The sequence below is a fragment of the Onthophagus taurus genome, chromosome 2 (assembly GCF_036711975.1).
Source record: "Onthophagus taurus isolate NC chromosome 2, IU_Otau_3.0, whole genome shotgun sequence".
NCBI classification, from domain to species: domain Eukaryota; kingdom Metazoa; phylum Arthropoda; class Insecta; order Coleoptera; family Scarabaeidae; genus Onthophagus; species Onthophagus taurus.
Genome location: NC_091967.1, coordinates 13,452,931 through 13,465,533, shown reverse-complemented (window position 1 = coordinate 13,465,533; position 12,603 = coordinate 13,452,931). Strand labels below are relative to the sequence as shown.

The 12,603-nt window shown below is 31.7% G+C and overlaps 1 protein-coding gene across 7 annotated transcripts in view; it reads left to right on the top strand.

Annotated features, from left to right (window-relative positions):
- Nucleotides 1-12,603, top strand: part of LOC111425851 (Muscle-specific protein 300 kDa) — a 112,447-nt gene that overhangs the window by 94,770 nt on the left and 5,074 nt on the right. For all 7 annotated transcript variants that reach the window (XM_023060129.2, XM_023060130.2, XM_023060128.2 and 4 more), the window contains 4 exons: nucleotides 34-990; nucleotides 1,052-1,354; nucleotides 9,055-9,312; nucleotides 9,372-12,325. In XM_023060129.2, the coding sequence (XP_022915897.2) occupies nucleotides 34-990; nucleotides 1,052-1,354; nucleotides 9,055-9,312; nucleotides 9,372-12,325 (4,472 nt within the window). The remainder of the gene's footprint in view (nucleotides 1-33; nucleotides 991-1,051; nucleotides 1,355-9,054; nucleotides 9,313-9,371; nucleotides 12,326-12,603) is intronic.

The following is a 12,603-nucleotide window of genomic DNA, read 5'->3' as shown; positions in this document are numbered from 1 at the left end:
TCATTTTTAAAACTAATTATTTTTTATTTTCAGGAATTAAAAGCTCAAACAGAAGTCCACAACAACATCAAAATAGAAACAACAAACGCATTAGAAAAATCATTACAAGTTGTACCAGTTGCGGATGAAATGATGCAAAGAAAATTCCACGCAGAACTTTTAGACCAATGGCACAAATTTTCCGATAGAATAAACGCCGTGCAAAACGCTGTAATTGAAAATTTAAGCGCACCGGATATGCCAATGAGTCAAAAATTCACACTTTTAGAACAAGAACTACTCGAATTAAAAGAAATTCTAAACAGTCTTCAAGGAATCATCAAAACAGAAGAAGAATTAGACTTATACATCGAAAGACTTCAAACGATGTCCATCAGAGTTGGTACCATTCAAAATGAATTAGGCAAATTGGGATTATTATCAACCACCGAATCTGAAAAAGTTGGAAATCTCTTAATGTTATCAAAACAAATTGAGGTTCAAATCAATGAAGAATTAGAAGGCGGCCATCTATTGAAAGAACGTTTACAAGCAATCCAAAGAGGCATTGAAAGAGTTAGAAAACAACATCAGAACTATTCGGAAACTTTGGATCAGTGCGAAGGTGCCGAGAAAATGGGAAGTGAAGCAGTCGAAAAAGCAGCTCAAGATTGTTACGAAGTCAATGAAGGTTTAGTGAATTTATGGCAAGATCTAATGGGATTAAGACAACTTTTACACACCTTACCAATGAGATTAAGAGTAACAGTATCCCCCATTAAAGTTGAAAGAGACATTTCTGAGTTACAAGACACCCACACCGCTTTAGAAAGAAGATCAATGAATTTATTGTCTTTATTGAAAAACCGATTAAGTTTGTGGCAAAGATTTGAACGACAACTTGAAATGGTACAACAAAACGTTCAAGAAGCTGAATTCATGATGGATTTACTTACGGTGCAAGGAATGGTTGATTACGATCGACTTTTAAAAGCGACAGAACGTTTAGAGGTACTCAAATTTAAATTAATCATTAAATTTAAAGTCTAATTATTTATTTTTTATTTACTAGAACGTCACAGGTGATATGGTAAAAAGAGAAGATCTCATAGCAGAATTAAAAGCGCTGGCTGAGCCATTAACTGAAAGTTGCGCACCGGAAATATGCACTCAAGTTGAAGCTGCCGTCGCCGAAGCCGTAACAGCATGGAACGAAACTTGTTCGAACTTGAAAAAACTTTGCTCCAAGTACCAACACGCAGCGGAATTATGGAAACAATATCGGGATACTTCAGATTTGGTTAAAGAATGGATTGATAATAATATAGAGACTTTGGATAGTTTGGATATTGATGAAGCAGTTCAAGTCATTAATGTAAGTTTTTTTTTATTCATATTTTTTTTAATGAGGAATTTTAAAGTTTTTAAATATTTAAAATTTTAATTAATGAGTAACCGAGGTAACTGAATAATTCTTTTTAATCAAATAAATTCGTTGGAAATTTAAAATTATATCGTTAAAATCCGTCTTATACGAAAAGATTTTAATTTTACAAATAAGAATCCCAAGAAATTTATTCATTATTAAAAATTAATTTATAATTAATGTATTGTTTCGAACAATAAATTAATCAAGATTGTTTCCTAGCTTAATAACGCCTGTGTATACGTTCTATTTAAAATTTTTAAAGTAGGTCGTATATGATGTTGTTTTGAATAAGAAAAATCGCTTGGAAGTTTAAAATTAGACCGTTCAGTTCTTAAGAATAGAATCGCAATACAAACAAAATCTTGAGACCTCATTTATGTTTAATCTAGGGCATAGAAATAGGAACGTAATGTTGCCGAAATGAGTATAATAGACTACGTTTTATCTAGATTAGGAGGTACATTGCATTTTTAAGGTAATGAAGACACTAAAAGTAAAGAAGGAATAAGAGCATTATTGGGTACAATGCTGCTTTAAAAATTCTAGAAAGCAGAAAAATCAATACAAATAAAAAAATTGATTTTTTTCAAATTTGCTGATTATAAAGATAATGAAAGGTGATTATTAAAAAAATGGTTGTCATTATTTATCATATTATTATTCTTGTAGAATAACTTTGTGCAAAGCTTTTTCAATGCCGCAGACATGACATCTTTCTCATTTTATTCCTTTTGACTTGCTGGAATTAGTTTCGTTGTAACTTAAACTACAAATAAAACTTCAGTTCCTGAAATTCTAGTTTTACCTCATATCTTTTTGTTTCCAAGTATACCATGATGAATTGACGACTACGATATACACTGTATGAAACCTTGGAGCCTATGACTAACATTTGGTTCTTCTAACTATATGGCAGAAATGTTTGATGAATACTACCTACGTTGTCTATTATCAATACTATTTGGGAGCGAGTTATCGCGGTGCACCAAAGAAATTAGTAACACCACACGATTTTTTCTTGACATTTTGAGCAATAGTGTTTCAACTTAAAAGAAATTTTGGTTTCCAATGCCGTGTTCAGCTATCCATCCCTTTTCATGAACATGAACAAAAACCACAACAAGAAACGTCAATATCGATATCCTTTTTAAAATCACCTTTGGATTCAATTTTGTACCATGTGCTAGACAAGAATAACTGTAAACTGATTTTTTCATTGCCAATAGTTGTAATAATAACTGTTTTAGTTCCTTACGACTGTTCTATTGCCAACCATGTCCATCATTATGGGCATTTCAACCTTATTGCCAATTTGGAATAATAAATAATTTCCTTTTTTCTTTTCTGGATCACAAATTTTTCAAAGTTTCGTTTCTTTTATTTATGACGCTCAAAAACAAGAGTGCGCCAAATTTGCCGATGCGCATTCCTAATCAACATTTTTACTAATCTGTTATTTATCTAATAAAATATTTCTTGTAACGAGTCATTGTTTACTGATCTTTGTTAAATATTACAATGATAATTTTGTTATTCTAACACTCATCTTAAAGTTCTAAGATTAATGTCTTTTTAACACTCCTATTACAATACTTAACAATCTTATTTGCTAGAGTCGTTTTAACAAACACATTTCTAGTTCATTAGAATTAATTCTGTCGTTAGTTTACAAAGTGTGTCCCAAGACGTCAAAAATTTTGAAACTTTGTGCAATCCCCCTATTTTCGCATAATCTAAGTGTCAAAAAAAAATGCTAATTCAAAAATTTCTGGAAGCCGTGTTTATTGAAATTAAGAAATGAAACTAACTTTAAATTGAAGCTTAAAGCTTTCTGTTTACATCGATGTATAATAATCGTTGGGTTGAATTAGAAAAATATTGAGGAAAAGAGTATTGAGTTAAAACTAACATTTTCGTATACCCTAAAAGTGTTAAAAAAGATGCTAATTTAAAAGTTCCTGGAAGCCGTATTTATTGAAATTAAGGAATGAGACTTATTCTAAATTAAAGCTCAAAGCTTTCTCTTTAGAATAATATATAATAATCGTCGGGTTGGATTGGAAAAATATTAAGAAAAAAAAAGTTGAAATAAAACTTACATTTTCGTATATCCTAAAAGTGTCAAAAAAGATGCTAATTTAAAAATTCCTGGAAGCTGTATTTATTGAAATTAAGGAATGAGACTTATTCTAAATTAAAGCTCAAAGCTTTCTGTTTAGAATGACATATAATAATCGTCGGGTTGGATTGGAAAAATATTGAGAAAAAAGAAGTTGAAATAAGACTTACATTTTCGTATAACCTAAAAGTGTCAAAAAAGATGCTAATTTAAAAATTCCTGGAAGCCGTATTTATTGAAATTAAGGAATGAGACTTATTTTAAATTAAAGCTCAAAGCTTTATTTTTAAAATGATGTATAATAATTGATGGGTTGGGTTGGAAAAATATTAAGAAAAAAAAAGTTGAAACAACACTTACATTTTCGTATAACTTAAAAGTGTTAAAAAAGATGCTAATTTAAAAATTCCTGGAAGCCGTATTTATTGAAATTAAGGAATGAGACTTACTTTAAATTAAAGCTCAAAGCTTTCTCTTTAAAATGATGTATAATAATTGAAGGGTTAGACTGGAAAAATATTTTTAAAAAAATGTTAAAATGAAACTTACATTTTCGTATAATCTAAAAGTGTCAAAAAAGATGCTAATTTAAAAATGTGTGTTTAAAACTACCGGTACTTCAAAGTACCGTCGGGACACAAAGGGTTAAAATGTTTGAAGTGGCAAAATCACTTATTTTACTAAAACACGCGGTTTTTTTTTAAATAGACCACGTAATAGTTTTGCAATAAATCTTTTAAAATCCACGAAAGTAATAAATCTTTGATTTATTAATTTTTATCTTGAGTCATACAAATTGCAAAGAGAATGTGAGATTATCTCGAAATTTAATATTCATAATGGATGAATTTCAAAAATTAACTGCTACACCCTGTGCAATAAATTTAACCTAACGTAATATTAATTTTAGATAGGTATCTTAAATGCAACGATTAAAAATAGAACACGATTTCATTTTTAATTTGTGATTTGCACCAAACTATTCGTTTAACTTAATGAAATAAAATAATTAGAAAAAAAATTAGTTTTGAATAATTATCTCAAAATTAACTCAATCAATACGAGTCAGCTATTAAAAAAAAATAAAAAAATCATAGTTACATAGCGCAGACGTTGTACAGCATCCCTAAATCAATGACACCCCAACTTTGCAGACCAGCTGGAGGAACCTCCTTTATTGCAAAAATCTCCTTCCTAGTTCCCTTCGACTTTAACGAAATCTACCACTGCGTTCAGTAAACGTCTGCGCGCGTTCAGTTCGAGTGCGGACGTTGAACATGTTGTTTCTGTTATTGATAACTAAACATAAAAACGTGAATAGCGAGTTTTTAACGAAAATTAACGTTGGATTTGCTCAGTTAATTAAAAATTTGAAGTGATGTGAAAACTTTTCGTCATGTGCACAAACGACGAAAAAAAGGTATTTGATTTATCTACTTTTTGTTAGTAATGTGCAAAGTATTTCAAGAAAACGAACGATTATTATTTGAAAACACGCAGCCGAGGGAATCTTATCACGGTTCATATGCAATGCATGTTTGAACTCTATGTCGCGATGTTTTCTTGAATGGACGACACGCGGAGAGAGAATCTGAAATTCTTGAAATAGACCCCCTTTAAACTATAAATAAAATTTGGAGACCTTGCGTAGCGTATATAGGAATGTATGTATTCGAAATCAAAACGTTAAAGTGTTTGCATCTCCAACCAAGAGACGAAAAAAAAAAAATATTAAACAAAAAGCGGTGCCAACGATATGATATCACCGTCTGCTATTTTTAAACTGTAACACGGTACATTGTATTCGAAATTTTGTTACAAAACTATTTAAGGTCCAAAATGTTATTGACACTAACTTTGAATATAAATATTCTATAATTTAAAAATTAATATTCAGTTCGTCTATCTAAGAGGAAAATGTTTGCGGTCTTCACATTTTAACGGAAGTTATGAGTGATAGCGGTTAATTTAAAAAAAAAATGCGAAAATTTACGCAATGTTTGTTTTTGTAAAAAAATGTGGATTTTAAATCGCGTTAAATGTCATGTAAATTTATTGGAGAAAATCCAAACGTTTTAACAGATGTTTTGTTTACACAATGGTTCCGAAATTTAAACAAACCTTTATGGGAAGTTTATAGCATTCAATTATTGGTTTTAAATTTTAAATAGATTTTATAATAACACACTTTAGATTTACATACATTTTTATAAAACCGGGTCGTTGAACGGAATGTGTTGTAAAAGCAAAATTGCAATGTCATGTCTACAAAGTTTATTTCCTGTATTTACAGGAAAACCTTAATTTTTATGTTTACCACATAAACAACTCATCATGAGAAGTCTATGATTTTATTTTAATCGATTAAACATCAATAATTAAAATGTAACACAATACTTTACAATAATTAATCCAATAACAAAGCTAATAAAAGAAAGTTAAGAAATCGGCATTAACTCAACAATTTTGTACAAACTCGGTTTTGCCATAAGATCACTCTTCTCAATTTTTATGTCATTTTAAGACAATTAAATTGTTGCTGTTCTCAACTCTCTTGTGAATTTCACGCAGAATTATAAAAACCACACTTGATTTGGAACTTTAACTTGCTTCCGTTCTGTGCTAAAATACCTTGGCTCCCAAATACCATCACGGATGACTTAGAAGGTTTCATTTTAAGCAGTGCTTCTTAGCATTATTGACCAAAACTTTATATCTCGTTTTGAATCACAGCAGGGTCAAATCCTGAAACATATAATACATCCAATCGATCAACGCACCTTATAAATTACTCACAGCTATAACTAAGTAAAGCGGTCATTTAAGCATTGCAACTTTATAATAGCATTGTGGAAAGAGTGATTATGTCGGGTTTGTTGTGTTAGGGCAGATGATTCTAGAATAATTAAGGGTGAGAATGCTCAGAGGCTCTTCCTGTTATGGGCTACGTGAGGTTATTGTATGGTGCCGACCGAAGAGGATGAATGGAACAAAAAATGTATTGAAAGTGAATGTTGTTTTTTTGAGGAAAGAGAGGATGGATTAAACGTAGATGAAACTCCTTTCAGGATTGTAGGTTCAAAAGTAGGAAAAGAAAAGGTGCGGAAAAAGTGTGATTGAGATGGTTAGTGCAAAAGCAAGGAATGAAGGAGAGAACATGGAAATGAGTTGGATAGGAAGGGAAGAGGAGTGGCTAGTTTAATCCATTTGCATAAAAGTGCGGAATATTCCGTGAGCCGTAAAGGCTTGCATCACCAAACGCGGAATATTCCGCGATCATGCGACTGTCTCATAAAACCAATCGCATGATGCGAATGGGTTAATGCAGAATGGGAAGGAGGTACATAGAGGATATATTGAAGAATACCAACGCGTGTTGTTGAAAACATGTTAAGAAATATTTAAAATGATCTAGATACTTACGTGTTTATGTTCGCCTACACAGGCAACTCACATGCTACTTGCTTTTGATGTTTAAGTATTAAATCAAACGCTTTAAAAAAGTCAAGCAAAATCAATAGAACATCTTAGTGAGATTGGATGATCATGAATTTTCACAATACCAATCTTCTCCATAACATTTTTTTTGACCACCATATAACATGTTCTTTTTCGGTGTGCAATGTTATGTATAATATGTTGGGGCATTATCAACTTATTGGCCAAGGCTGCCAAAACAATGTTTTTGCAAATGTTATTGTTCCAATTGGGATTTAATGTTGAAATCCTTAAATTCATTCCACGCTCTATTGGTTGAGGCTAAGCAAAAGTACCTCAAAGCTGTGAATAAAAATCCAAAAGGTCTATAATAACGAATATCTGTTAAGTATCATATCTATAAAAACTGGGTCATTTTGACTTTATTGTATATTTTATTTTTTAATGCTTCCATAATCTCAAAATGTATTAAGGTGTTAAGCTGGCGTGAATTCTTAACAAAAATGTGAGTGTGCAAACCTGAAAACATTCCAAACTATAACTATTTTTCTAGGAAGTTATATGTAGTTACATGTTATCGATTCTAACAGGTTCGGAGAACATAATCTTCACTCTAAACAAGCGTAAAATTAAGTAGGTGACTTTTAAAAATGTGTATGAAATGAATGATTTACCCTAGAAACCTGAAATTTTGTATGACCTAAATTCAAAGGTTCTTTTATGAGCTGAAAAAGTTTAATTTCAAAATTCCAATCAGTTTCGGAAAAAAAATTTCTTAAACAAACGTAAAATTAAGTAGGTTATTTTTAAAGATGTGTACAAAATGAATGATTCATCCTGTAAACATAAAATTTGGTACAACCTATCTACAAACGTTCCTTTATAATGTTAAAAAGTTGCTCGTTTTCAATCCTAACAGTTTTGGAGAAAACAATGTTTTTGTTTAAATTCACTTTTAAGGAATGTTAATATAAATGGATATGCTCAAATGCATATTAAAAATTCATACATTCTCGTTTTTGATTTTAAAGAATAAAGGGGAAAAAATTGTTGATTGGTAATTATATCAATTATAATAAAATAACAATATATCATATCATATTTGCATAAAAACAACTAATTTTTTTTTATTCGCCTTGATCTCAGTTTCGCGTTAAAATGATTTAACATAACACAGATTAAATCATTTAGTTACTTTCCATAACGGTTTATTTCGCAATAAACTAAACAGTAACTTGGAAGCATATTCGTTTTAATCTTCTTCCAATATTTATTCTACAATCACAGTTTAATGTACACAACACTCTTAATCGACAAAGAAGCATTTTCACAAACTCCAATTCAAAGCACTATTAGTTTTGGATAATATATAAGATCATAAGACTTAAGTCACGTATTTCTAATCACTTTTTAAAAGCAAATCAACAACTTTTATTGTAAACATATTATTTACCATCATTTCAAATATAATTATCTTTAAAAAATAAATCGTTAAATTAAAAGAATTTAAAAAAAAATGTATTCACACGAATTCTTTTAAAGTAACATTAATTTTATTGGAGCAGTTGATTGTAGGTTTGTCGGAATAATTTCGCGTTTGCGATTTGTCTAAAGCAATTTAATTAAGTCGCCCCTTTGCCATTAACCTTGGAATCGTCGAAATTGCAAACGGCAATAACGACGTTATTGGAGATCCGGAATTAGCACGCGATTCACACAATCGAACTTAATCACTTTCCATGTTTTACATAATATGGTTTTATGCTGGCGGAAATAGTGAAAACACAAGTTGTTTTAGTTTATTTATAACAACTTTTTTATTAATTATTTGCGTTACAAAAAAACTTGTTATCTTTACTTGAACTTTTAACATTAACAAAAAATAAGAATTAGTGTAGATAATACAATAAAACTGTTATCAGTATATGTCATATTTATAATTAGATTATTTACAAAGTAAATAAAGGCATGCTTATGAATTAGTCTACAACCTCAGACAACTCAATCAACACTTGTCCTTATCATGAGAGTAATATTTTATTTATATGTTTATATTTAATAAATTTATGTATTTCTTTTTATTTTAAAGGGTTGTGAAGAAACTTTAGCGGCTCATACAAATAAATTAGCGCAACTTCGCGAGTTAGTAGCAAATATAGCTTCCGCAGTCGGTTTAGATGAACACGCTCTTTTCGGCGGCGAAGTTGAAGCGCTAGGAAAACGTCTTCAAGATGTACGAGAAACCCTCACCACACTAGCTGAAGTGGCAGAAACCAAAGCTAAACTTAAAGTCGACACCAAACAAGAATTAAGTGATACTAAATTATATTTAGAAAAAATACAAAAGGTAAGATTATAATCTTCAAAAAAGAAACATTAGATTTATTTCGTTTTTTTTTTTAATAGAGTTTAGATACGGTGCAAAAAAGTGCTGATGCCGGTGAAAAATTAAAAATGTTGCGAGAACATCTTTTATCATTAACAAAAACAGAAGGTCAAATAGAAACGTTGAACGAGAAAACGGTTGAGATAAGCGAAACCGTGCAAAGTGAAGTTTCCGTGATTGAAGTCTTGGAACTTTGGCAACAAGTTTTCAGGGAAACCTTCCAACAATACCACAGAATAAGCGCGCGATTAATAAAAGACGAAGACAGTATAGCCGCTTTAAAATTGTGGGAGGAGTATTTAATAAACGTACAGCAATTCTTAAGTGATTTAATCCCATCCGATTACCACAGTTTATCCGAACATTTAAGATTATGCGAGGTCCATCAAAGCTTATTAGCATCACAGATGAATATGCTTTCACCTGCCGAACAAACCAAACTGATCGAATCCAAAGTTATGGAACAATTTAACTCTCTAACAAACCTACACAACGAAACGTTAGCCAAAATCGTTGACAGAAATAGTGAAGTTAAAGATCGGTTAAGTTTATGGGACAAATACAGGGAGGACCAAACAAAAATATTGGCGTGGTTGAAAGAAATAGAAACGGAAAGAGAAAGGATGCAATTACGATACGTTCAGTTGAAAAGAGTTCCCAAAGTTTTAGATAGAATACAAGGCATTTTAAAACGAGTTCCTGATGGAAAACAACAAATTTCTAACTTGGAATCCCAACAAAAACAATTATTAGATTTCTGCGATGGCGCTCTTGCGATGTCGATAAAAATGGAACACGCTGCAATTGAACAAAGGATATCAAATTTAGACGCGGCATTAAATACGTGGTTAAATTACCTAAAACGGATCCAAAAATCGAAATTAAATTACGATGAATTAACGACAACCTTAAGAGCGCAATTTGAAAATGTACAAGACACGATAAAAGAAACTGTAATCGAAAATATGTCCAACCAACAAATTAGCAACAAATTAGAAAATCTCCAGAGATTAAGGTTTAGGTTAGGCGATGCTAGAAAAGACTTAGAAAATTTATCTGTGATTCAAGAAGAACTAAAAGAATGCGTTAGCACGAGAGATATTAAAACGATACGTCAAGAAATCTGGTTATTAAAGAACCAACACAACGATTTAGAACACCAATTAAAGAGTTTATGTTATAAATTAGAAGATCGATTAGGATTACGAGCCGCCTTTGAAACGAGACAAACCAAATTCATCGAATGGACCGAAATCATGGAATCAATTCTTCTTCAACAAACTCTTCCCATAATCCAAGACCCAGAAGAACTCCTTCGAAAAATAGAATCTGAGTATAACTCAGAAATGTCCTTAAAAGAACAAGAATATAATTGGCTGGTTGAGACAGGCACGACGCTTATCGATTCTTGCGGAGACGAATACAGCGATGTTGTTGCGAAACAAAACCTCCAAGCTAGATTAAACCAAGTGAGAAATCGTTGGGAGTATTTAGACAACATCGGAAAATCGAAGGTGAATAAAATTCACGATATGTTAAACACCATGTACAAGTTAGAAGTAAGAATTAGAGAAATCCGAGCTTGGTTGAGTCAAATCGAAGCAAAACTTTCTGTTCCTATTACGTTTAAAGACACCTCGAAAGAAACCGTTGATAGCTTGTTAAAAGAACACGACGCTTTACGAAAATCGATAGAAAAAGAAAGTGGAAATGTTGCCGAAGTTCTTAATCTATGTACTTTACTCCTAAGCGACACAGATGTGTGGAAAGCTCAATACACCAGCGAATACATAACATCTTCAATGGACAACATTCAAAGAAGATGGAAATTAGTTTGCGCGGCTTCCGCCGATAGAAAGCGAAAAATTAAATTATGCTGGCAACTCTTACAAGAAATGCTTAAACATTCCGACCAAGAAGAATGGCTCGACGAGCAACTCCATCGACTTAACCAATTAAATAAAATCGTAAATAAAGATCAAATACCCGACATGATCGGTAAAATCGAAAATGTTAACAAAGAAATTGAATCGCGCGGACCAATATTTGAAATAATCGAACAATCGTACGCTAAATTATTACAAACGAGCGAAATTAATACCGATGATATCTTGGAAATAACCAACAAAATAAAATTAATAATAATTAAGTGGGAAGCTCTGAAATCGAAACCGAATGAAATGCTTGAATCGCTACGTCTAGAAATGATTATGTACAAAGATTTTATTAAAGCGCAAACAACCGCCTTACTTGGTTTATCGAAATTAGACGCTCAATTAACGGAGCTTCAAGTTGTTCGAATGGAGAGAAACGAAAAATCTCCCGAACAAAGTCTAGGCGTTATTTCAGAAATAGATGAATCTCTTGTCGGTTTAATACCCGTCCTTGAAGAAGCCGATAAACTAGGGTTATTAGTCATGGAATCTAGTCAGGAGGCCGATATAAATAAACTACAAGAAATGATAGACGAATACCAAACGCTGTGGAGGTGCACGCAGGAGAAAATAAGCAAATTAAAGATAGAATACTCACAACGAAAACGATCGAAAGAAGTTCCAGAAGCAGTTCAGGTGCAAACGTTAAAATTGGAGCAGAATACAGCGGTTCAAGTCGACACTTTACCGCAATTAGCGAGAATGACTTCGATCAGTGCTAAAGACGCGTATTTATTGGAACTTGGTTCCGCTTTAGACGAAGGTATGAAAAATGTAAATAAACTAAAAGATCTTATTACCGTGGACATTCCTCAACAATACTCACCGGAATTAGTATCGATGGGCAAGAAAATTGCTAAACTTATGGTTGCTTGCCAATCATCCATTGATCTTGTAAAACACTATCAGAATTTGCTCATCGACGAATGTAAATTATCGAATGAAGATGCCCAAACTCAGCAAGTTGACGAATTAATTCAAAAATACAATAATCTTATTGATAATGCAGTAAAAAGGGAGGATGAAATTCGACAAGTCAGGTAAGATTTTTTTTTAATTACATTTCTTTTATATCTGGTTGTTATTGTTGATTTAAGTCGCTTATTTAGTTAGTTATCAAGCGTATAGTCATCACCATATTACAATAAAACCTCGATATAACGGACTTTTATAACGGGATTTTCCTTAAGCTGCTCTATTTCATGTTCATAGATAAACGGGTATTCCCCGAGTTGGATATACGATGTATAAATCAAGGATAGTAGTTCCAGTTTTAATTGTTATTCAGCGCTAGAATCGTTAAGGTTTAGCCGTACGT